The sequence below is a fragment of the Odocoileus virginianus genome, chromosome 5 (assembly GCF_023699985.2).
Source record: "Odocoileus virginianus isolate 20LAN1187 ecotype Illinois chromosome 5, Ovbor_1.2, whole genome shotgun sequence".
Classification (NCBI taxonomy): Eukaryota; Metazoa; Chordata; class Mammalia; order Artiodactyla; family Cervidae; genus Odocoileus; species Odocoileus virginianus.
This window is the reverse complement of record NC_069678.1, coordinates 60579487-60606663: the sequence shown is the minus strand read 5'-3', so window position 1 is coordinate 60606663 and position 27177 is coordinate 60579487. Positions and strand designations below refer to the sequence as shown.

General features: G+C 39.8%; 1 protein-coding gene across 4 annotated transcripts in view; it reads left to right on the top strand.

The window, feature by feature from the left end:
* PDE4B (phosphodiesterase 4B) overlaps positions 1-27177 on the top strand; it is a 636924-nt gene that overhangs the window by 461948 nt on the left and 147799 nt on the right. For all 4 annotated transcript variants that reach the window (XM_020877728.2, XM_020877731.2, XM_070468014.1 and 1 more), the window contains one exon: positions 24758-24952. In XM_020877728.2, the coding sequence (XP_020733387.2) occupies positions 24758-24952 (195 nt within the window). The remainder of the gene's footprint in view (positions 1-24757; positions 24953-27177) is intronic.

Below are 27177 nucleotides of genomic sequence, written 5' to 3'. Positions count from 1 at the left end.
TCACTCCTGAAACCTGCAGAACCATGTTCATCTATTTCACTCTTACTGAGAAAATAGAAGAAATCATAGGAGAGCTAAATCATCTAACTGTCCCCAAATCTAGCAATGCCCTCTGCCCTTTCTTGGGAGACAGTCCATGAACCCAGTCCAGCCTCTCCACTGTAGACTAGACCCCAGCCCCTCTTGCCTTCTCCAGGACTTCACAACTACATCTCTCTCTTCGTGTACCTTAATCATCATTTTCTCCTTTCAAGCACTCAAGCATGCCATTAAAGACAGCAAATGGACTCCACAGCCTCCTCCAGTGACTGTTGTATTTCTGCCCTCCCCTTCACAGCAAAACTCTTTAAAAAGCTGGCTTTATTTCCTCCCCTCTCATTCTCACTTCAGTCCACTTCAATCAGGTTTTTGTTAACTACTCTCAAATGGAAACCAAATGGAAATTAGAAAGGGAATGGAAATGGAAATTCTCATATGGAAAAATTAGCATTTTTCCCTTTTTCCAACACCTATAGTGTATGATCAATCTTCATTTTACTCTACTCAGTACATAATATTTCTAAAAACTATTGCAATCTTAATGTAAGCTCAAATATTTTTCACCCTCACATTTTATAATAGGAGATCATGAGTAATAGGAATTCTTTTATACTCATCAAGGGGATTTGAACTGAATTAAGTGAAGAATGGCTGTTTCTCCTTGGGTGTGGATGCACCAACTCTCATGGGATTTTCCTGATAACTTTGAAGCAAGATATATACAGATCCAACCAGGATGCATCAAGACTTGAGTTCTAGAAACTATAAACTGAGTATTTGGGTCCAGCAACCAGAGAAGGGATAGCTGATACTTAACCTAGCTATGAAATCTTTTTACAAGCACCCTATTTAAAGCCTAACTACTTTTGGGGGCTCTCACTTCCTTATCTGTGAGATCTCTGTGTACATGGGAAAAAAGTTAAAATCTTAACATCAAAAATAAATTAATAAATTAAATGAAAGCACCTTGTTTAACTAATGTAAATTCATACTATTTTTGTCTCCAGTTTTATTTTACTTGTGAGTAGATATTTCAATCCCTTATTTTCCTTTGAAGATAGTTTGTTTTCATGGATTTTGTAAATTTTCCCATCAGTATATTTCCCACCAGAGAGAAATAACACATTCATTTTATGTGTCATGTTTAAAGAAAGACTAGGTAGCTGGATGATTCCTTCTGTTGATGCAATCACTACAGATCTAGGACAAAATTATTTTTCTGGAAAGCAGTTGCTCATTTGCAAACTAAAATCCATAAAGAAAGCTGAGCATCAAAGAATCGAAGCTTTCAGATTGTGGTGTTGGAGAAGACTCTTGAGAGTCCTTTGGACAGCAAGGAGATCCAACCAGTCAATCCTAAAGGAAATCAGCCTTGACTATTCATTGGAAGGGCTGATGCTGAAGCTGAAGCTCCAATACTTTGGCCACCTGATGTGAAGAGCTGATTCACTGGAAAAGACCCTGATGCTGGGAAAGATTAGGTCAGGAGGAGAAGGGGGCAACAAAGGATGAGATGGCTGGATGGCATCTCTGACTCAGTGCACATGAGTTTGACCAAACTCTGGAAGATAGTGAAGGACAGGGAGGCCTGGTGTGCTGCACTCCATGGGGTTGCCAAGACTGGGACATGACTTAGCAACTGAACAACAGCTCTAAAATCCAGGGTCATTCTATCTCTAGGTTTTCATGTCTTCAAACTTGTGGAATTGGTGAGGATGGGCCATGAGGTGAAATGGTAGACTGCAGGGATTGTAAATTCCAAAGACCTTTGGATTTGGCCAGTAAAGTTTTTATTTTTAATTTTTTTACATTGAGTATGTATCCAGTTCTCCAAGATACCAATAGTTTCGACCTATTATCTGATATTCAGCTAATCAGTCAATAAATCAATAAATTTAACAGATCTTTGTTGAAGCTCTTCTACGTGTCATTCAATGTACTAGGCCCTGCAGGGAATAAGAAAGGACAGGGTCTCAGATCTCATGAGGCTTACGTTCTACTGGAGAAAGACTGATGAAAATGAGTCAATAAATCAAGCAACAGGAAAAATTCCAATAATGATAAGAACATAATGAAGTAAATAAAATAAGATGATGCTGTGTTGATGTTTGTGAGAGGAAGTGATAATATAGATGGAATAGATCAGGAAGGCCTTCCTGAGATGACATTTTCTCTGAGGCCTCAATGATATGAAGAGCCAGGGACAGAGGATGGTAAACAAAGCCAGCAGCAAGAGCAAGACCCCATGGCAGGAAGAGTTTGGTTTGTTCAAGGAAGGTCAATGCAACTAGAAATTTAATGAGCAAGAGCGACACTGGTTTAAAATAAGGTCAGAAGCAGAGAGTAGATCACAGAGAGTCATATAAGCTATATTAAGGATGTGGGGTTTTATTCTAAACATGATGAACAGCTATCTGGTGTTTATATATATATATATATATATATATATATATATATATACACCAGATATACACTTTAAGTATATATATTTAAAGTTTATTCTGGTTGCTATGGGTAAAACTGGTTATAGGAGCCAAAAATGGAAACAGGAAGACCAGTGAGTACTGAAAATAAAATAATCCAGATAACAAATAATGTTAGCTTAAAATCATGGTTGGAACTGTGAATCTGAATAGAATATACAAACATGGGATAAATACTGTAAATAGAACCATTGAGCCTTACTGATGATTTGGATGTATCAGATGAGGAAAAGGGAGAGATCAAGGACAATTCCTGGGTTTTTGGCTTAAGCAACTGACAGATGACAATGCCATTAATTGATATGGGAAGCTAAATGACTAAAGGAGAAACAGGTTTAGTTGGGGAAATAAAGGATTCTGTTTCGGCCATGTGAAATCTAAGATGCCCGTTTGACACTCCCGTGTAAATGGGTCAGCACTGGATATAGGAATCACAGCATGAATTTACATTGCCCCTAAGGGCTTCTTAGTTTGTTACTCTAGTTAAGAACATTCATTCAGGAGTAAAAAAAAAATCTTTGTATGAATCCAGGTTCTGCTGCTTCCCAGCTCTCTGACCTTGAGCAAGATTGTCAAGTTGTCCGAACATCACTATCCTCTTTTATAAGAAAAAAAAAAAAAAGAGCGCTTAAAATATTATATACCTGATCAATTGATTAGGAAGGTTTAATTTATTAATTTAAGCATGCATGCTATGCATACTAAGTTGTTTCAGTCATGTCAGACTCTTTGCAACTCTATTGACTATAGCCTGCCAGGCTCCTCTGTCGAGTCTTGGAATTCTCCAAGCAAGGATACTAGAGTGTGTTGCCATTTCCTCCTCCAAGGGATCATCCCAACCCAGGGATCGAACCCTCATCTCTTAATTTTCCTATATTGGTAGGTGGGTTCTTTACCATAGCGCCTCATCAAATGACTGAAAAGATTAAATATGTTAATTTATGCATAGTGCTTAACAAAATTCCTGGAATTTAGAATTCGTAGATTCTATTTACCTGGCTGAGAAATTTCCATTCTATTACTAGGTTTCTGGCAGTTTTTTAAAATCAGGAATGAATGTTTAATTTTATATTTTTTCCTACATCTACTAGGATGATCATATTTCTTATCTTCTATTAATATGAATTACTTTGATTAACTTTTGAGTGTTTATAACAACCTTGGATAAAGTTGTTTAATTTGGATAAGTTGTTAACTTCCTTGGATAAGCCCCCTTGATTATAGTTGCTCTCCTTTTTATATATTATTTGATACATAATGTATCTATTAGGTATTAGTTCTTTGAACATTTATTGTCATGCCTTTTATTTTAATAGTTTTAAGGATCTGTTACCTTTGTCTTGCTTTTTTTCTGTGATGCCTTTTATATACTGAATACATTAATTATTTCACCTAAATCTCCCCAAACTTCTCACATTGACTGGATCAGATAAATATCACTGTATAGGAGACTGAGAACAGATATATGCAAATACAAATTTATCATTCACTTTTCAAAAAACTATGAGCATCCTTTTACAGACTACTCTTGATTTAGCAATCTGGGAAACATTCATACGAACCTGAAGTGTATATCTCTCCACTTATATCCAGCTGCCGAGTTGACATCTCTTCCTCGATGTCTGTCATCTCAAACTTAATGTGATCTGGTCTTCACCCCCAGGCCCAAAACTGGTTTCTTCCCCTGTCTTCCTCATTTCAGAAAATGGATGACATCTCAGTCTTTCTTTTTTTTTTTCCATTTATTTTTATTAGTTGGAGGCTAATTACTTTACAACATTGCAGTGGTTTTTGTCATACATTGAAATGAATTAGCCATGGATTTACATGTATTCCCCATCCCGTCCCCCCTCCCACCTCCCTCTCCACCCGATCCCTCTGGGTCTTCCCAGTGCACCAGGCCCGAGCACTTGTCTCATGCATCCAGGCATCATTGGCCCTGTCTTTCTCACACATGCTTTATGAAAGCCTTATATAAAACAGCCCCCTACCTTCATCTCCTGCTCTCCCCCTCGCTTACTTTGCTCCAGCTACACTGGCCTATTTGCTGGTATTCAACTATGCTAAGTGAAATAAGAGACGAGAACAAACTAGTGGGGAGAAGGAAAGGGGGAGAGTTAACATAGGGGTAGGGAGTAAAGATACAAACTACTTGATATAAAATAATCTACAAGGATAAATTGTATAACATTTATTGTTATAAATTGTATAACAATATTGACTATGGCCAATATTTTATAATAACTATCAATGGAGTATGACCTTTAAAAATTGTGAGTCACTGTATTGTTCTTCTGTAACATATAATAGTCTATAGCAACTGTCCTTCAATTAAAAAAATAAATCAGGGATGTTCTTGCCTTCAGACCATTTGCCTTCCAGTTTCTTCAGCCAAATATTCCCTCAGAATCTGCTTTGCTAACCAGATCACTCTGTTTAAAACTGCAGCTCTCCTGGAACTGTGTTCTTTCTCCTCTTGGCCTTTCCCTCACCTTCCCTCACTTTCTTTTCCAGAAAAGGAATCATACTGTGTTGCCTCCAGGGACAGCATAAGGTTTGTTTCTACTCTAGATGTTTTTGATCGTCTTGAGAGGTACTTTAACTCCCTGAAGCCAGTTCTCTGGGGTCACATTTTCAGCCCAGTTAAGGTCTGTTGGTTCTCTGCTTTCTGACTCAGCACCATGACATCAACCAGGGGTATTTCCAGATACAAGCAAGACTCCCTACAGAAGTGGCTGAACAGTGAGGGCTGTCTTTGTCTCATGGAACAGGAACATCAGAAGTAGATGATCCAGGACCTTATGTTACCCAGTGGAGTCCTTTTATCTTCTTTTCCTGCCGTCCTGGTCCTTCTCCTCAAAACCATACGATTGGTTACTGTCTGTGCATTGAATTCCCTGTTCCAGGGGACAAAAAGGGGAGGAAAATAGTAGAAAGCAAAGGATAAAGAGCTGTCCTAGGTAGAAAGTTTTGTCTTCTCCAGGTGGAACGTTTGAAATTGCTGATTTTCAACCTTAAAAAATAAGTTTTTATGTCTGACCTAAGATTTAGGAAGGAACCCCTTTCCCAGAGACCTGCACCTACATCTCATTGGCCAAAACGATGTCACCTGGACACTCTTAGTCTCAAAGCAGAGTAAACTAAGATGGTGTGAGCCTCTGGGGCAGCCAGTCCCATGCCTCCCTTACAGTCTGGCTCTTTCTGAGTCGTTTATCTTCCAAGACTCTGTTCAGTCTCCTGCTTTGTGTTACTGTCCTCAGAGCCTATGCTACTGGGTGGACGCCACACTTTCGCAGATCTAAGGATTCTCAGCTCTTTGCTGAATTCCTGCTCCACACTTCGACAGCTTCTAAGACCACATGAAAAATTTGGGGTCTGCTATGTGGTAGCTACAAATCTTGGGAAACTACATTTTAGGAGTAGGGGCAGGTAATGATAAAATCTCAGGTCTGCTATCTAAAACCATATTTTCATTTCTGTTCTACATTTTTCCTGTGTTGGCATTGCTAGCAAACTGTAGAACTGAACATCTACATTTTTACACATATTTTTCAATCTGACCCTTTAGTTTTTTCTGCTGTCATGATTCTGCACATAAGGAAAGTAACGTTCGGAAGAGTTAAATCCAAGGCCTCTCTTTTAGTTAGCAAATGGCAGAGCTTCTGTTCAGACCCACATCTGTCTGTCTCATTCTGAGCCTCTGCATGATCCATTACATTAAACTGCTTCTGAGGAGAGCTTTTCCAGGGCAATCATTTCCCACTGTATACAGGACCCCTTGAGTCACTCTGAGTATTTCTTAATGGGGCTGACAATACAGAGAAGCTTAGCAGTCTCTAGGCAGTCACTCCCATAGCTAGAGCTGCCGAATTCTCCTTAACTCTTGGGCTTTCCATCCCTTACCTCGTCCCTTGCTCACACGTGGCTCTAAATTTGTGAAAATGTCAGGAAGCATATTCCAGACGGAAGGATAGTCTAGGAAATAGGAACAGCAGAAGCAGAAGCAAGTCATATGGCTCTGGGAGAGTGTGTAATTCATCTTGACTGAAGCACAGATAAGTGATCCAAGCAGAGAAGGTCAGGTTCAAGTCACACCATTAGAACCTTGACTGCCTGATAGAAGAGTCTGAACTGTCTTCTGAGTCTGCATTAGTGATGTATTGGAGTATTTGGTGTAGAACTAAATTGCGCTTTGTATTTTGTGCTGAAATTTAAAGAAAACAATTATTTGCAAAGTGCCTTGAGTACCCACAGACATGATAATCCCACTGAAGGAATTATTAAGGGATGTTTGAGAGTACCCTGCCGTTTTCTGTCATATTTTTTCTAAGGTAACAATGAAATTTATAGTTTGTGCATCTGGAGAACTATTAGCCTAAAAACAGAAAAAAAAATCAACTATTCCCAAACTCAATTTTCCTAATAAGAATAAAAGTTGCTTCTACTTATATTAAACAGTCAATGTGTGACCTTAACCATCTCCCAATTCTGTATTAAAATATTTCAATAGTTGTAAAACCTGTGTGGAGAAATAGGAAGTGTATTATGGCTTCCTTGTCTAGTGTAGGATGATCATAATTCCAAATAGAACTTAAAAAGAAATGTTAAAGAATATTCAAGAAGTTAAATGACTCATTTATAAAATTGAGAAGGAAACATGCAAGAAACTCAGCTAGATTGCATAAGGTGGCAGCTTTTATTTGTCCAGTAATGCCACATTTCTGAGGTGGCACAGAACACGGTACATCCATCTGTGAGTCAGAGATATGTGAGTCATAAACACTACGTGAAGAGCCCTCTGTCCTTTTGATTACTGAAACTGATGTTTTGGTTTGACTGGGTAATTTACCAGTAAGTTAAGATAATTGAGTATTAAAGAGGAAATCCATGTTGAGAGAATTGTTTGTGAAAAGATAAAACAAGGAAATGGGATTATTGACAGAACTGAGAAAACATATTCAGGGGATGTCTTTATCAAATAAATCAGCCCTTCCAATGACTTGTTTAACTGTTCTGAGTCAGTCAAAGCATGAAAAAGTAGGAGAAGCAACTGAAAAGGAGAGAATGCTTTGCCAGTTTGTTTTTTCAAAACTTAAATTTGGAGGCAATGCTTGTTGCTATTCTTTAAAAGATGGATTTGTAAAGTAACAATGCCCTTTCCAAAATAAGGAGTCATGAATTGCTATCTGAAGAGGAAAGTGAATTCACATTGGCTGAAAAATTAAATCTTCTCTATCTACTTCAAAACATGGATCCTGTAATTCTCTTTTGAAGGGATTGCTCTGGGGAAAAAGCTGAAACCCGTCATAGTGAATTAGGGCTCTCATTCTCCTTGTGAGGGTCAGGTGTGAGGTAAAAAGGATCCTCAGGGTTCCCCAAGGAGACTGTGCTGGTAAGGCCACCTCCACCCACAAGCCTGACTGGCCCCACACTAACCTTGGCTTTGGGGAAGGGGAAGAGTCACTGCCCACCCTGATGAGGGCAAACTGTGACCTGCTCAGAGGTATTTGGTTTAAATTACAGGAAGATTTAATTTCCAAAAATAATGGCAAGGAACAGCAAAGCCTGGAGACTTTGCTTAAGCTCTAATAGAATCATGATACCATTTATTTTTGGAACGTTGACATCTCTGAAACTCTTCAGATGCAAAATCAATGCTAAGTAGTTTTATAGAAATTGGATGCATTTTACATAAAATTACCACCAGAGCTGAGGACAGTGATGCATAAAAGCAGTGCAGACAGTGTCTCGAATACACTGAAAAGCACAGTCTGGGCCCCTCTCTGGCATCTACACCACATTTTTAAACATTTGTCCTTTAAATAGTCTTTGTTCCTCTTGAAGTTTCCAGCTTTGTCTAGTTAGTAAGCCTCTCGGCCATTCATTGTACTGTTATTACATTGTTTTAAACACATTAGTGCATCATTAGTGAACAGGTAATATTTTATACCATGATAAGAGCAATGATAAAATCACAAAGGAAATGAGTGTAGATAAAGACAAGACAAATTTCTGAGCTGAGACCAGGGACTGTCCAACATGTAGACTTAGGAAAGACAAAGAGGAAGAAGAGCAGGAGAAGATGATATCTTGAAAGTCAAAATAAGAGAGATTTATGTCAAATGCTCCTGACATTTTGAGAAAGATGGTACCTAAGAATTGATCATTGGTTTGGGCAAGATGTAAGACACTGATGATCTTGACAGAAGGAATTTCCTATGAAGTACTGTGGATCAAATCTTCATTATGGTGTGTTAAGAAGAACATAAATGTTGAGGAAATGGAGACAGCAAAGAGAGACAAAGTTTTGAAGTGTTTTGCTTTTAAAAAAAAGGTCCAAAAAAGTAAGATGGAGAGATATGTGTAAGGCAATAGATTGTGTTTTTTTTTTAAGTTTATTCCTTTTTATTGCTAAATGGTATTGCATTGTATGAATATTTTATAATTTGTTTATCCATTCACTTCTTACATTTAGGTTGCTTCCATTTTTTACTATAACAAAGTTGCAATGAGTTTTTGACATAGACAATCATATTATCTATGAACAGAAACAATTTTACTTCCTTTTTTTCTAGTAAAGATGCTTTTATATCTTTGTCTTGCCTGTTGAACTGACTAGAACCTCTAGTAAAATTCTAAATAGAAGTGATGAGAACAGACATTCTTTTCCCCTAATTTTAATGGGAAATAATTCAGTCTTTCACTCTTAAGTATGATGTTAGATGTAGCATTTTTCTTTTTAGATTCTTTTTAGAATTCATAGATTCTATTTACCTGGTTGAGAAATTTCCATTCTATTACTAGGTTTCTGGCAGTTTTTTTTAACCAGGAATGGATGTTTAATTTTATATTTTTTTCCCTACATCTACTAGGATGATCATATTTCTTATCTTCTGTCTATTAATATGAATTACTTTGATTAACTTTTGAGTGTTTATAACAACCTTGGATAAAGTTGTTTAACTTGGATAAGTTAGCTTCCTTGGATAAAGCCCCCTTGATCATAGTTGTCCTCCTTTTTTCTATATTGTTTGACTCAATTTGCTATAATTTTGTTGAGTACTTTTGCATGTGTGTTCATGGTGGAAATTACAGTTTTCTTTTCTTGGGTTGTCTTTGTCTAATTTTAGTATCAGAGAAATGCTGACCTTATATAGTGAGTTGGGAAGCATTCCTTCTTCTTTAATTTTCTGAACGAGTATGTAGAATTAGTATTATCACTTCTTTAGATTTTTGGCAGACTTCACCCGGGAAGCCATCTGGGCTTGCAGTTTTCTTTGTGGGAATGTTTTACATATTAAAATGCAATTTCTGTAATAGATACAGGCCTATCACAGTGTCTCTTTCTTCTTGAGTAACCTTTGGTAACTTGTTTTCAAGAAATTTACCCATTTCAGCTTTTGTCAAATTGGTTGTCATATTTCGATATTATTTTTATAATACCTTTAGAATCTGTACTGATGTCTCCTCTCTCATTCCTAATATTGTTAATCCATATGGTCTCTTTCTTTCCCCTGATAAATCTGGCTGAATGTCTGTCAGTTTTGGTGGTTACACAAAGAACATATTTTGGCTTCACTGATTCTCTCTCTCTCTTCCTCTATTCCATTTCCACTGTTACCTCTCCTCCCTCCTTCCCCTCCTCCTCCTCCTTCTTCTGCTTACTTTGGGTTTCATTTGCTCTTGTTTCCCCTAGTTTCTTAACCTAGAAAGTGAGGTCATTTATTTTATTCATTTCTAATAAAAATTTGGCACTATAGATTTCCCTGCTTTAGCTGCATCCCACAGATTTTGATATGTCATATTTTTACATTTAATTCAGTTAAAAATACTGTTTCTCTTTGGATTTTATCTTTAACTATGAGTTATTTAGAATGTGTAATTTCAAATACATGGATTTATTAGCATTCTGGTGTGATTTCTAATTAAATTTCACTCTGATCAAAGGACATAGCTTGTATACTTGAGTTCTTAAAAGCCTATTGAACTTGTTTTATGGCCTAGAATATTAGCTATCTTGGTAAATGTCCATGTGCACTTGAAAAGACTGTGTATTCAGTTGTTGCTGAGTGTAGCTCTCTGTCAGTCAACTAGGTCACATTGATAGTGTTTTTTGAGTCTTCTATATATTTTGGGGGCTTCTATTTGATCCATCAATTATTGAGGTTATGCTTGTAAATTGCTCTACTTGTCCTTTTTTGTTTCATGCATTTTGAAATACTATTGTTAGGCACAACAGTTGTTAGAATTGTTATATCCTCTTTACGGATTGTCTCCTTTATCATTGTGAAATGCCCCTCTATCCTGTTAGTAGTCTTTGCTCTGAAATCTATTTGTTCTTTTAATATGACCATTCTAGATTTCCTTTGATTAGTGTTATCGTGATATATCTTTATTCATTCTTTTCCCTTTAATTTATTTGTGTCTCTGTATTTAAAGTGACTTCTTATAGGCACCATATATTTGAGTCATGCTCTTTTATCCATTTTGAAAATGTCTGCCTTTCAATTATGGTGTTAAGACCACTTACATTTAAAGAGACTGTTAGTATGGTCAAGTTTAAAGTTGCCGTGTTGATATTTATTTTCTGTTTGTCTTATCTGTACATTATATACTTCTTTTGCTCCTTCTCTGCTCTGCTTTGTTCTCTGCTCCTTCTCTGGAAAATAGAGAAGGACAGGGAAGGCTGGTGTGCTGCGGTCCATGGAGTCACAAAGGGCTGGACATGACCGAGCAACTAAACAACAGCAGGTGCTCTGTTTTGGGTAATTAAGTATTTTGTGCTTCCACCTTATTTCCTTAGGTGTAGCGCTTCATTAAAAAAAAGAAAAATTAATGGTTACTCTAGGGCTTCCCTGGTGACTCAGATGGTAAAGAATCTGCCTGCAATGTGACAGACCCAGGTTTGATCCCTGGGTCGGGAAGATCCCCTGGAGAAGCGAATGGCTACCCATTCCAGTATTGTTGCCTGGAGAATTCCATGGACAGAGGAGCCTGGTGGGCTATAATCCATGGAGTCGCAAAGAGTCGGACCTGACTGAGTGACTAACGCTTTCACACTTTCACTTGGAGATTCTGGTGTAAGTTTTAGCTTACCACAGTCTTCCTTTAAGCAGGACCTATAGTATAATAGCTTTTCCACAATAATTTCTATTTCTCCCTTTGCCTTTGTGCACTTACTGTTACACGGCTTACTTCTACATGTGTCGTAAATATCAAATATATGATTGTTTTTTGGCTTCTCAGTCAATTATAGTTTTCAGATATTTTAATAAGAAGCAAAAAACCCTTTGTTTTTTTGTGTAGATTCAAAGTTTCATCTGATATTTTCCTTCTGCCTGAAGGATTTTCTTTACCGTTTCTTATACTTCAAGTCTGCTGATGATGAATTCTTTCACTATCTGGTGGAAGTCTTTTTGTTATTTTTTCTTGTGGATTTTTTATTGTGCTTAGATATAAATCTTTAAAGTTTGATTATTTGCTGGTATGCAAAATGGAAAGTGATGCAGGAGCAAATAAAGCAGCACTGTCTTTGAATAGGGAGGAAGTGTGGGGTTCAGAACAGAAGACTTGGCTTCACATATAATCATGGCGTTTTACTGATGGTCACAAGAGGAGAGACCGAGCAGATATTTGTTGATAGGAGTGAGCTGACTGAATTTGTTAATGGTTCCAGTCAAACTGAGTTTAAATCCAAGACCCAGCATTCAGTAGCTGAGTGGTCTTCAGCAAAGTATTTAAATCCTTTGAACTTCAGTTTTCACATCCACAGAATCATGTTAATATCTTCCCCACAGAGTGATTATAGCAATGAAATGAGTTAATGTCTACCAAACACATAACATGTAGCCGGGCACACACACTGTGTAAGAAAAAGAAAAAAAAGTGTCACCTTTTTAATTTTACTGCCAAAGTCAAGGAGAAAAGATCCTGTGACCTCATTTTTCTACCTCTATTTCTCTTATCTTCCTTCTCTCACCCCTCCCTCCTTCCCAAAAGAACATATTTAAAACTCAAATACCAGGCTGTCTGCAGGTGCAGTGTTCAAGACTGATAACATTTGGAGGCCAGATGTTAACTGACGTAAACACTATTAAGTGCTCTGTGGACCGGAGGCTGAGGCAATGATTTCCAATTTTATGATTATTTGAGTTAATAGCAAACCATACTGCCACTCCCTCCACCCTCCTGCCTCCACCAAAAAGGAGGTATATAGCCTATTTGTTCCCAAGAGAATGTAATTTTTTGAAATACAAAGTTCTTGAAATATTAAGTAATGGCATTTCACAAGCTTAGGATTGGAAAGGCAGCCTCAGTGCAGACCTCAACACCTACTCGAAGTTCTCTCTAAAAGGTCAAGGACTTGTGAAATTTGATCTTAGAACTAGTTTCATTTTCTGAAATAAGTCCAAAGTAATAATCACAAAAAATGCTTCAAACCTATAACAAGTTTTTATGCCAACTGATATTTTCAATTTGAACTTCCTAAGGATTCGTGTGGGCGAATGCCAATGACAGGAAATCAATAAATGAGTCCTTCTCCTAATGAAGAAGTATTGTTTTTAAAATGGCAATTAGTAGGATCTGCTATGAATCAATAAGTTGATTGTTGGTGTTTAATATACTTACACACTCATTTATTTATTCATTAATCCACTGAATAGATATTGGTCCAGAACTAGCAATATGTCCTAGGCACATTGCCAGGCACTAGTTAACACACTGGTAAATACAACAAATGATCCTCATGAAGCTTGGAGTTTTATGCAAAAGGAAGACAATTTCAAAACAATGAGCAGACAAATAGATGTAGCAAAAAAATTGTAGTAGTACTATGATGCAAAGAGGCCCTATTTAAACAATGGGTTGGGGAAGGAATTTTTAGTAGGTGCCTTAATCCAAGGATTAAAGAATGAGAAGAAAGAAGCCATACAGAGTGGAGGAGATAATAAGCAAAGAGCAGCATTTATTCATTCATTCAACAAATATTTGTTCAGCACTTTCTGTAAGCCAGAAACTGTTCAAAGCAAAGAAAATATACCAGTGAACAAACACACATGCAAAACTGCTGATGTGGGAAAGGATTTGACGTCTTTCTGGAACAGAAAAGACATCCTTGAAGCTGAATCATACTGAGCAGAAGAGGGGAGTGCAAACTGAGGTGGCAGGGGCAGGGGCAATACTATGTAGGGATTTGTAATCCAGGTAAGGAGTTTGGATTTTATGCCAAATGCTATGACATGATTTGCTGTATGTGTTATGGAGTTGCTATTGCTATTGTGTGGAGAAAGTGTTGGAGGATGAAGGGAGGGTTTTAGCAAGGAGATTCATAGGGTGGCTACGCTAGTTCAAGTGAGATTTTAATGCCCTAAAACAGTGGTAGCAGCAGAGATAGAGTGTACAGTTTTGAGGAAGGAAGGATAGGACTTATTGATCAACAGAAAAAGAAGAAGGGGTGTTGAGGAAAGATGATTCAGCTGAATAGATGGTGGCTTCATTTACCACAATGAAGAAGACTAGGTAAATGGATGGAGGAGGTTTAATCTAAAGATTAAGATAAATTCAAGTTTTCTGGCCCAAGTTTTAAATAATAAAATCAATACAATTTGAAAAAGTGAAAATCAGTATCTCATGGGATTAACATGTCCCCCATTACTGGAGTGTATACAAGCATACCAAATGACCATTTACCTACAATATTTTAGCTATAGATTTCAAGCAGAATTCTGTAACTGGTTTCCAGATGGTATGTGAGAATTTATAAAAGAAAGCAACAGTTTCTTGAAGCCATCACTGGTTGAGTAAAAAATGGCTTTCCTAAATCAATCTCATTTCTCTCAACGGTGATTTCACTTGCCTTTGAACTACTGGAAGCTGGCACTGTATTTCTTAATAAATGTCTTATTTCATTAATAATTGGGTTTATAATTGTCAGGGCTACCAAACTTATAAATGAGAGTATTTATATCTTGTTAAGACACCATTTGAATATCTTTTACGATAACCTTTTAGGAAAAGTAGTGAATATAGACTGAGAAATATTGAGCTGGTAAGGTAAATTTTACATCCTAAGTGCAACTAGGTCAGTAGCAACAGAAAGAAGTAAGTTCTCAACCTTATGGTAAGTCTCCACCCTCCCACACCACTGCTTTATAAAGTCGACATACAAAACACATTCCCTCACAGAAGAATGAGAATTCTTCTCATCTGGGAAACCCCTACCTTTCCTGAGAATCACTGCCTTTACTGTTATTCTGTCTTGGAAAGTATTAGTGGATAGAAGTTTGAGAGTGAGTTTGCCAGATTTTAGCCCTAATTAGGAAACATAGAGAAACATATACTTTATAACATTTTTATTTCTGAAAATTATTTTTTACCTGGAAAGAGACAGGCAGATCACTTTGTAAGCATGTTAGAAATAATTTTCTTATAATTGTGAGGTAGGTCTGTTTATATTTGGTACTAGTTTTCTTGTACATCAAATCATATAGGAATAGCACAGTGTGAAGTTACTAAAGGATCATTAAAATATGGTCCTAAGCATTTGAAACAAATATTTTTAAATGACCCTCATTTCATAATCTCATTAGAAAAATTAGGCATTGGTATTACTTTTTAATTGATGCATTTCTTTAGTGAAATGTTAACAAACTGAGAAAGGATCTCAAACAACAAATAAATGAACTTGCAACATAGAGTCCTCAGCCAAAGGAACATCAAGAGGAATATTCATGTCATTTCCATCCCTAACACCATCAACATCAAGGAATGAGGATGATAATTGACAAGCAGGATCATTTGCCTTTTTCTCAGGCTTCCTTGGTGTTTCAGACCGTAAAGAGTCCACCTGCAATGCAGGAGACCCAGGTTTGATCCCTGGGTTAGGAAGATGCCCTGGAGAAGGAAACGACTACACACTCCAGTATCCTTGCCTGGAGAATTCCATGGACAGAGGAGCCTGGAGGGCTACAGTCCACGGGGTCGCAAAGAATCACGCATGACTGAATAACACACTGGGCTCGGTGCTTTATGGAAAGTATTACAGCCTTCTTTGCAGGTGGTATTTGGTACCAAACTCCTCCTTCTTCTTTTCAGGGTGATCACAGCAGAGGGCAGGAGATGACTCCACATGCCCACACCATGTACATTTGCTTTTTTTGGAAAAGTACATCTGTGCAGTCTGTGGAGGGCATCAAAGAGGAGTTAGAATAAGATACTTGGTTTCAAACCATTCATTCCTTCATTTTGTTTATTCATTAGACATTTGCTAAGTACTTCTGATAGGCATGACCCTTAGCAATGGAATAAATAATATGAAAAAGAGGTTCTGTGTCTCTGAGTTTCACAGCCCTTTGTGGGCAGATAAGATTGCTAAAAATTCTGCTGGACAAGTGCTAGTGGAGAGATACATCAGTAGATAGATATCAATGCAGAGATAGCCGTATGAGACAATGGAACAACTAACTGAACTCAGGGAAAAGGAAAATTATATCACTGTCTTACTAAATGTCTCCATATTTAAGCCCAAATATCATTTGATCCAATTTTTTTAGTTTAAAAGGGTGTGTAAATGGAGATTGGGAAAAAACCCAGTAACACAGTTTGTTACTACCTCTGTCTGGTTTCAACTCAAAGGACATCATCTGAGGAAGGTGGAAGGTGTGCCCAGTATAGACAGTCTATGCAGCTGTGTAGAGTGGGCCTGCTGACACCCAAACCAGAAACATTCTTCTCCATACCTGTGTCTGCCATGCTATTATGCTTTATCTTCTTCATAGCTTTTATCACTCTCTGAAATTATCACATTTGACTTATTTATTGTCCATCCCTCCCCACAAGAACCTTGTCTGTCTTACACATTGTTGAATTCTCAGGTTTCGAACAACTTCTTGCTTCATGAATATTTGTTGAGTGAATGAATTATCACAACAATATAAAACCACATTAAATCACACTTGAGAACCAATATTTCTCCCATTTTGAAAATCTCTGTAAGATATGTTTAGGTGGCGCTAGGGGTGAAGAACCCACCTGCCAATTTAGGAGACATGAGAGACACAGGTTCAATCCCTGGGTTGGGAAGATCCCCTGGAAGAGGGTATGGCAACCCATTCCGGTATTCTTGCCTGGAGAATCCCATGGACAGAGGAGCCTGGAGGCTATAGTACAGAGGGTTGCAAAGAGTCAGACACAACTGAAGTGACTTAACACACAAGCATGCACGTAAGATATTTGATCTCAGACACATCTTAGAGATCCTCTATGGATTCATGTCTTCATTCATTTCAGTGGGGGAAAGACTAAGGCGTGGGTGTAGGGGCGCATACAGAGAGTCCCTGTTTCACGTCAAGTTATTTTTCCTCAGAGCAGGAACTGGAAGTCAGGGCTCCAGAATCCCAGGGCTCTTTGGCACTACTCTGCTCCCTCTGTCTAAACCTCTCTGTAGGGAGAGTAGATTTGGAGTATTGCAGTGGATGTAATTTTCAAAGGTCCTAGGAGAAAAAGAAAGCCAAGCTAAGCTGCTTTTGCAATTCGGATGAGTTGAACAGAATAGTTCTCTTTACTACTCTAAGGGAGGGAAGTCGAGACTTCAGAACTGGATTTTTAGGGCAAGACTGGGACATTCTGCTGTAACTATGGCCAGAGATCTGCCTGCTTTCAGCAGAGACATGGGCTCTGCCTCGTGCTGGCTGTGATTTTGCACAGTTAAGTCCTTCATTTGAAATTAGGACTCACTGCAGCTTGCAAATTAATTCTATAAAGGTGGGTCACTGTCACTGTGGGCAAAATGCATGCCCCTCTGTAGCTTCCCCATCCATAGGGACCAGATAGCACATTGAGGTGATAGCTAATCTAAGTATATAAGGGAATGGTATATTTTATTAAAGTGATAAGCAAGCATTAGAAGGTGTTAGTTTCTGAGTATAACTGAGGGAAATATTTTCCAAGAGAACTTTAAAGAAACACCGCATTTTTCAAGAATATACCACTACCCCAAACACACACATCCAAACATACACAATAGCCAAACATATATCTTATGATGCACAAAAAAGTTCTCCAAAGCTGCAACTCTTGGCGTGGAATTCCTGACACACTGCAGGGAGGTTGGGGAAAGTGGACCCTCTCGATTCCATCTGGGGACTCCTCTAAGGTCTTTACCTGCTGGAGGTTTTAATCCAAATAGAAATGGCTTTTTGTCAGATAAGAGATAAAAACTGGTGAGATGTATTCGTTCAATAAATGTTTGTAGGATGCCTTCTGGCATGAAACTCAATTCTAAGCCCTAGGAATACAAAATGAATAAGGCTTAGTCCCTGCTTCAAGGTCACAGTCTAGTGGAGTGAAAGAGATAAGTAAACAGAGAAATCCAATCCAGTGTGGTAGGTTCTGGGATCAGAAAGGGTCTTTGGGGACACGGAACAGAGCGCCCTGAGTGCAGTTGACAGGATGTAATTAAAAGAGGCCACATTTGGGAACTTTTCAAATGAAGTTTCACATTTTGGAGCCTTCTGTTTTCTCCTTTTGGAAATGAGGGGAGGAAAATCAGCAAAGAGTTGTGAAAATTCGATGATGTATTACCTAGAGAAGGAATGAGTTGTCAAAGAAAAGTCTCCTCTGATTCAGAAATGAATGATTCCTAGGATGTTGCTTCAAGACTCTTTGTTACAGAAATTGGGGTATGCACAGGTAATTAAGGATCTAGAAACAACCACCCTGGGGACAATTGCAGGCAATTCTGCAACCACCTGGCTTAACTTGAATTCTTGAAAGTACAGCTTCTCTTGGTGTAATAAAAGGTTTCATGTACACCTTGTGCTTCTGTTCCTTATCCCCGATTTTTCCTCCCAGGCTTATGAATAAGGCTTTAGTCCTATTTCTCCCTTGGAGACTGGCAAGCTGCCCCACCTTCTCTGGTTGGAGGCTGGGGAAGCTGTAGCTGTCTTCTGCCACCTGCTGGCTCCCTGTTAGCACCAGTGCAGGGCTGACTTTGCGTGGACTCCCAGGGAATGGAATCCATTAGGGGAGAAAGAGGGGCAGAGAAGGTTCCTGATTTTATTAAAAAGAAAGAGATGAGAAGATGGCAGACAGAAGCTGGTATAGGAAGACTTTTCTCATCATGGGGGTTTGTCATAAAGCTATCACCGTCTCAAACATCTAAGCCAGTGATTTTTCTGTATAAACTTGTTTTGTTCAGGGAGAACAGAGCTTTTTATTTTTTTTTTATTTTTACTTTTAGGTCATTGTCTCACAAAACTTATCAAATAAGGTAATGCCGCACCTGCATAGACTCATTTGAAGGAAACAGCAGAAACACCTGCCAGTGGGAATTGAGATTGAGGGTAGGGAGGCAGGAAGAGGGAAGGTACATGAGAAACATTTCACAGTGAATTGCAGTATTCTTTCGCTGGTTCAGCCAGCATTTTTAAAGACCTGCTATTTATAAGGCTCTAATCCAGATGCCTTGGCTCAGTTCAGTTGCTCAGTCGTGTCCAGCTATTTGCAAACCCCATGGACTGCAGCACATCAGGTTCCCCTGTCCATCACCAACTCCCAGAGCTTGCTCAAACTCATGTCCATCCAGTCGGTAATGCCATCCACCATCTCATCCTCTGTCTTCCCCTTCTCCTCCTGCCTTCAGTCTTTCCCATTATCAGGGTCTTTTCCAGTGAGTCAATTCTTCTCATCAGGTGAACAACATATTGGAGCTTCAGCTTCAGCATCAGTCCTTCCAATGAATATTCAGGACTCATTTCCTTTAAGATTGACTGGTTTGATCTCCTTGCAGTCCAAGGGACTCTCAAGAGTCTTCACCAACACCACAGTTCAAAAGCATCAATTCTCTGGCACTCAGCTTTCTTTATGGTCCAGCTCTCACTTCCATACGTGACTACTGGAAAAAGCTTAGCTTTGACTAGACAGACCTTTGTCAGCAAAGTAATGTCTCTGTTTTTAATATGCTCTCTAGGTTAGTCATAGCTTTTCTTCCAGGGAGTAAGCATCTTTTAATTTTACGGCTTCAGTCACCATCTGCAGTGATTTTGAAGCCCCCCCCAAAATAGTCTGCCACTATTTCCATTGTTTCCCCATCTATTTGCCATGAAGTGATGGAAACAGATGCCATGATCTTAGTTTTCTGAATGTTGAGTTTTCAGCCAGCTTTTTCACTCTCCTTCACTTTCATCAAGAGGCTCTTTAGTTCCTCTTTGATTTCTGCCATAAGGGTGGTGTCATCTGCATATCTGAAGTTATTTATGTTTCTCCCAGCAATCTTGATTCCAGTTTGTGCTTCATCCAGCCCAGCATTTCACATGATGTACTCTGCATATAAGTTAAATAAACAGGGTGACAACATACAGCCTTGACATATTCTTTTCTCAATTTGGAACCAGTCTGTTGTTCCATGTTCAGTTCTAGCTGTTGCTTCTTGACCTGCACACAGATTTCTCAGGAGGCAGGTCAGGTGGTCTGGTATTCCCATCTCTTTAAGAATTTTCCATAGTTTGTTGTGATCCATACAGTCAAAGGCTTTGGCATAGTCAATAAAGCAGAAGTAGACATTTTTCTAGAACTCCCTTGCTTTTTCTATGACCCAACAGATGTTGGCATTTGATTCCTGGTTCCTCTGCCTTTTCTAAATCCAGCTTGAACATCTGGAAGTTCTTGGTTCCTGTACTGTTGAAGCCTCGCTTGGAGAATTTTGAGCATTACTTTGCTAGCGTGTGAGATGAGTGCAAAAGAATCCGCCTGTCAATGCAGGAGACATGGGTTCAATTCCTGAGTCAAGAAGATTCCCTGGAGGAGGAAATGGCAACCCACTCCAGTATTCTTGCCTGGAAAATCCCATGGACAGAGAAGCCGGGTGAAATGTGTTCATGGGGTCGCTAAGTGTTAGATACATCTTAGCGAGTAAACAAAAACAACAAATCCAGAGGCCCGGGATACAAAAGTGAGTAGTATTGGGTTCCTTCTCTTTTGGGGTTAAGAATCTATCGGATAGCAGCTAGATAAGAGGATGGTTAAATAAAGGGAGAATTAAATAGAGATCATAAGTATTGTGATCATGTATTACTATAAAGGCATCTAGTGGAGCACAGAGAAGGAGCATGTATCTAGACCAAAGTGGTAGCTGCAATGTTAGAAAATATTTACTGGAGGAAGTGATATGAGCTGAATTTGAAGTAGTGACTTATTGGAAACAGTGGGGAGAAGGGCATTCCAGTTATTGGGAGCACCACCTCCCACATGCAGCATCACCCACTACCACCACTGCTTTGGGAAGCTGAGACCTCTAGAATCAAAGCAGGAAAAAGTTGTTAAAATATTAGGTCTTAGATAACAAGTGATTGATTCAGTCCAGGGTGATCTGCCAAAGCATGCAGAATCATGTGGGACGGCAGGATACAGAATCCTGGACGTCAGAGGGCAGGACTGGTGGTGGGGAGCTTGTTTCTGATCCTTGGGAAAAGGTTGCTTTTCATACTATTTCAGTCCATATGCTGGAGATGGGCAGGTACCGTCAAATACTCATGTCCATGACATCCTCTCAATCTATCTGAAACTTCTCAGTGAACTCATCCAAATATTGAAATACTTGTAAGCTCAAAGATATCAATGATCATGTTATTTAAAATTGTAAATTAATGGCCTACAATAGGGAAAATGCCTCAAGAGGTTTGGAACAACTTTTTGGTGAACCATTAAGTTCCATAGGCATGGAAAATGATGATTCTGGAAACAGTGCAGTGTGTGAAGAAAAAAAAAAAAAACTTGTGAAAAAAATCATGATTTAAGCCTGCAGGAAAAATATTAATACTCAGAAAGAAAATATTAAACTGATAATGTTTTTTCTCTGTTGTTTACATTTTATAGCATATCCTTAGTTACTTTTATGATAATATTTTTTAATATAATGCAGCTTAACGGTGAAATATGGCTTCCCTGGTGGTGTCAGTGGTAAAGAACCTGCCTGCCAATGCAGGAGATGTAAGAAATTCAGGTTCGATCCCTGGGTCAGGTAGATCCCCTTGAGGAGGGCCTGGCAACCCACTCCTGTATTCTTGCCCAGAGAATCCCATGGACAGAGGAGCCTGGTGGGCTACAGTCCATAGAGTCACAAAAAGTTGGATATGACTGAAGTGACTTAGCACGCACGCAAAGGTGAAATATGGGTGCTGATTAAGGCAGAGGCAACAAACCCTAAATAAATAATTACCCTTTTGTACGTTTGTTTCCGATATTTCAGATTCCGCTTTCCCCCTAATTGTATTTCAGTTTGTGTGGTATATTTGCTTTGCTTGTTAAGTCTGTCCTGTATCTTGCCCTTGCCCACACCCCTCTTCCCAGCCTGGATCTGTGGGATGCATTGTGATGTCTGTCTGCTAATTTTGCTGTGACTGGGGCTGGGTCTGGTTGGTGATTCATATTTGTTCCTAAGTTGTACATCTGTGTTGGTTGCTTTGAAACATGCCCCAGGGAATATGAAAGGCTGTTTGTCTCCCTGAAACTGCTTCTTTGCCCCCAGGGAATTCTTCTTTGGCTTCTGAATTCTGGCAAGCTCTTCTATGAATTTAGACAGGGTAAAGAAGAAAGAAAAAAGAAAACGAAGGGAAGCAACAGGGAGAGAGTTTTAATGTGTGGGTCTAGTCCCTGCTTACCTGGCAGGACCAAACCTCCTAGATATAAAAATTGGGGGGCACATGCTTTGTGACATCTACTTAAAAGGTAATACGTGTGGGCTTATTTCTTCCCACTAGGAATGCCTGCAGCAGGAAAGAGGGCAGACCGAGCCCTGATGGAAACCCTCAATGGAAAAAGTTCTGAGAGTTTGGTAGGCATACCCACTTGGAAAGTCTTCTAAGAGTTTAGCACAGATATACACAGAAGTGACATTCATAATATTTAATGACTGGTACCACATGGACACTGACCAATTAAATGGACACAGGCCACCGTGCTGAAGCTGGAGGCCCCCTGCTGTTCCAGACATCAACCCTTTAGTTATTGGATAACCAGGAGGTCCAGCAGCTCCTGGAGGGTCTGGGGGCAGGGGCTGGCTGCAAGCTGTTACCAAAGTATTTCAGTGTTTTAATACCCATTAAGGATATATAGACAGAGACCAAATGAATTACCTCATGGTTACTCATAAAAGTTCCAAGCTTATGCCCACTCTTAAGCTTTATGTAGCCCCATCTTTACCTATTAAGAGCCTGCCCTCTTTGTCTTAAAGAAGAGTTCAGAGCCGACGTCAAGACCTAGTCATACTGCAGGCTCCAGGTGGCACAAAGACGTCCTTATCCACAAAGCAGCTCTTTATTTTGCTCAATGAGTAGTATAGATCTCACCCAAGGGAAATTTGTAAGTCAGCTTACATTATATTTTCACTTGCTGCAATATATTTGCCTTACAACATAGCTTTACCTCCGGGCAGGCTGGCAAACAGGCTGAAATGTGTGAGTGATTGCCCACCTGCCTGCTTGCCTGCAGAGTCTGAAAGACCGTCCCATCCCAGACCATGAGCCTGCTGTGAAAATCCGTCTGCAGGACCATGAAAGCCCGAATGCATATATTGGATTGTTACGGCTCTTCCTTGTCCTCTTCATGGGAGATTCTCACTTGCTGCTTCTTATCAGACACCTAGAGGCTGCTGGTTGGCTAAAAGCAGCTTCTCGGAATGGTCTCTGGGGAAGCATTATAACCCCGGGTTCTCTCGTTTCTTCTTCCCCTGTTTCAGTGAAACCTACAGCTTCAGCATAGTTTGCTGCCTCTCCGGCCTTCACTCCAGATAACGGCCAGGGTTGCTCATAATACAACTGACTCTCTACATACCAAGCACAACTTTTGTCTGAATGTAGAGACTGAAAGGAAATCTCACCCTACCCAGAAAGCCATTCAAGAGTTCTGTGCTCACAGAAGTCTGAGGTTGTAGAAGACTGAGTTGAAAGCTTGGATTTTCCAATTCTCCTTGCGTATATACTAGCCTGTGCCTTTGTGCAGGCATTTAAATCTCTCGAAGCCTCATCTCCCGCAAATGTAGAGTGGAGTCATACTGTGGAGTTCACAGGGTCATGATAAAGATTGTAAATGAAATAATAAGTGAGAAAGCCATCTGTAAACTAAAAACATCCACCACAAGAGCACAGGCTGTAAGAACTAGTGAACAGAAAAGAATCACAAATGTAGAAGTAAATCATGGCAGCTGGATGAATATGAGGTAAGCCCACTACTGTGGTCCAGCCTGGAAAAGAGAGCATCCTGTAACTTCTCCAACACCTTTCTGCAGAGCTGGAGCTGAAGAGCAGTGTATGATCTAGAGAAATGCTAGGCAAGAGGGTTACTGCCAGTCTGAGGTTATGCATGCAGGAAAAATACATAGAGGATGGTGGAAAGCATGGGGAAGACAGGGTACCTAAGGTAATACCAGGACTGGGAGAGAGAAAATAGAGAAAATGTCTACCGCTTCCGCCTGTGTGGTCATTGCTCAGAATTGGTTCAAATAAATCTGGACTTGAGCGTACCATTCCAGAGTGAGGGAGACTGACCAGAAATCTCAACGATCCTCTTCCGCTTGAGTCAGTAGCCGCATCCTCTCTCCTCCAGAAAGAAAGCTCTGCTGCCCTGAAGGCTTATTTGGCATTATTAGATTAATTAAGTCATTTTCTGTGCTTAAACTTGAGTGTGAATGGTAAGTCGCAGACTGGGCCTCCCGTTTAATCAGCCAGTGGATGTTTTCAGAATAGCACTTTGTTCCTAAAAACATTCAGAAATATGCACCTTGTCTCTTTAATGAGACTGTGATATTTATTTATGGCAGAAAGAAGTCTCCCAGCTAAGAAGACTCATTCAAGTGATAGTTGAGTGTCTGGCACTTAGAGTTGTGTTAGATGCTGTATCTGGAGTCGCTTATTACCAGTTCATTTTATGAATTTGTTCAAGTTACTCGTGCCGCCGAAAGGCCGTGCGACTTTGTGCTGGGGGTCAAATCCTGGCTCCACTCTTTGCTAATGACTAAACGTCTGTGGACTGTTCCCTTTATATAGAATAGAGGATTAGATGACTTTTTGTATAAAAGAGAATGAGGATGACTGCAACTCAGAGCTGTTTGGAGATGCAAAACTTTCGGTGACTTGTGAAATGCTGTGTAAAGTGCCCGGCGCGTGGTTCTCCATGCGTGTATGTCAGCTGCCCTTCTTCCTGGTTCTCATGTGACTACGTTTTTTTTCTTTCTCTTTAAGCTTTGATGTGGAAAATGGCCCTTCCCCAGGTCGGAGCCCACTGGACCCCCAGGCCAGCTCCTCTTCTGGGCTGGTTCTTCATGCCACCTTTCCCGGGCACAGCCAGCGCAGAGAGTCCTTTCTGTACAGATCAGACAGCGACTATGACTTGTCACCCAAGGCGATGTCGAGAAACTCTTCACTTCCAAGTGAGCAGTAAGTACAAGCTGTCTGGCTCCCTGTCTCACACTTACCTCACCTATAACACATCAGAGGAGCAACACTGTTCCCCTTTAACACAAGGGAAGAGAGGGAAAAAAAGTGAACAGGAGCAGAGATGACAATGATAACCACTTTAAGGGCATATATGCTCTCTTGAGTGAGAAATGTATAGCTAGGGTCCACAAGAGTGTTTAAAAACCTTAAGCACAGTGTTCGCTTTACTTATGTTATTGATACTTTTTTAAGCTTTTGATTTTATATTGGAGTACAGCCAATCAACAATATTGTGATAGTTTCAGGTGGACAACAAAGGGACTCAGTCATATATATACATGTATCCATTCTCCCCCGAACCTCCCTCCCATCCAGGCTGCCACATAACATTGAGCAGAGTTTCCTGTGCTAAACAGTAGGACCTTGTTAGTTATTCATTTTAAATATAGCACCTTGGACCCAAACTCCCTAAGTATCTCTTTCCCCTATTCTCCCCTCCCCGCTGAAGTTCATTCTCTAATACTTAAAAAAAAAGCATTTATTCAGCTTCATTTCCTGAACTGCTGAATTGTTTATGGCACGAAAACCTTAAAACTTTTATGCAAACCACAATCTAACTTTGCAAGGCATGCACAGTTTACATCAGGCTATAGCAGAGAAGGAAAACAGTGGTTGGTGACATGCAACTTCTCTGAGTGGCCTTTGCTGGGTAACATTTAGTAAGCTGTCATCTAGTCACATGTCTGTGTCCCTTCTCTGGAACCTTGACACAGTGCCCACTTATTGCCTGGCTCCTGGGTGAGACAGGACACACTTCCACCACCCTATTAAGCATGCCTGATGTTTCTGTTTTGCTGCTATTAACTGGAGATCTCTAATTTTTATTTAAAGAACAGCGACAGGGTTGTTACTTATTTATTAAGTTTCTGAAACCAAATAAAGTTTGATGATGGAATGCAAGCCTTAAAAGGTTTCTGGGCACATGTACAATTATTTTTAATATCATATGGTATAAAAATATCAGTAGCTCCCTAAAGTCTCCAGACTGGAAAATTCCACTGGGCTCTCCTCAGTTGTTGGGAAGGAAGCTAAGAAGGGTCACCCTTTTGTGAAAGGGGCATAGGGCGTTTTAAACCTACCAGTAAGAAAATATGCCCCAGGGCACTTCTACCAGCTAATTTTAATAAAAGCATGTGCTCAGTCGCTCAGTCGTGTCCAGCTCTTTGCCATCATATAGACTATAGCCCACCAGGCTCCTCTACCCATGGAATTCTCCAAGCAAGAATACTGGAGTGGGTTGCCGTTTCCTCCTCCAGGGGATTTTCCCAACCCAGGAATAGAACCCAAGTCTCCTGCATCTTCTGCATTGGCAGGTGGATTCTTTACCACTGAGCCATCTAGGAAGCCCTTAGTAGAAGCACTCCTGCCCTAAAACATCTCAATCATGGGTGGACCAAAACTCATTTGGCTAATATTTACTGAAGCTCGGGGCTTCCCTATGGCTCAGTTGCTAAAGAATCTGCCTGCAATGAGGGAGACCTGGGTTTGATCCCTGGGAAGACCCCCTGGAGAAGGGAAAGGCTACTCCCTCCAGTGTTCTGAACTGGAGAATTGCATGGACTGGGGTCACAGAGTCAGACACAACTGAGCGACTTTTACTTTCACTTTCTCTACTGAAGCTCACCTATGTTCCAGGCAGTGTGCCAGGCTCTGGGAGTAAAAGATGAACAGAATAGTGGAAAAATCACAGAGAAGTTAAGAAATAAATGGTATTCTCAAAAAAGTTGCACGTTCTCAGGAAGGTTACAGTTACATAAGAAAGAGGAACTCTGGTGCTGTGTGGAAGGAAGCATTCAGTGAGTGCATACCATGGAACCCTGTTTATTTACATAAATATGATCTCGTTTAATGTTTGCAGCAGTCCTGTCAGGCAGGCAGCATTATTATCTCTTTTCTATAGAGGATGAAACAGAGATTCTGAGACATTGAGAAACCTACCCCTCCCATCTGACTGTGTCCCTTGCTATTATCCCTTGATGTGGATAAGATGGACTCTGCCTATGCTTTTCAAACTGCAAAGTAGAATCTACTGAGAGGTGGAAAACGTGAATGCAGGGTAGAGGTAACCTCTTTGCTGTGGATCACGTAGCGCTAAGGAAGTTTCTGACCAAGGCTCAAATGGGGACTTTGACAGTGAACATACCTGGACCAAACAAACACCTTTC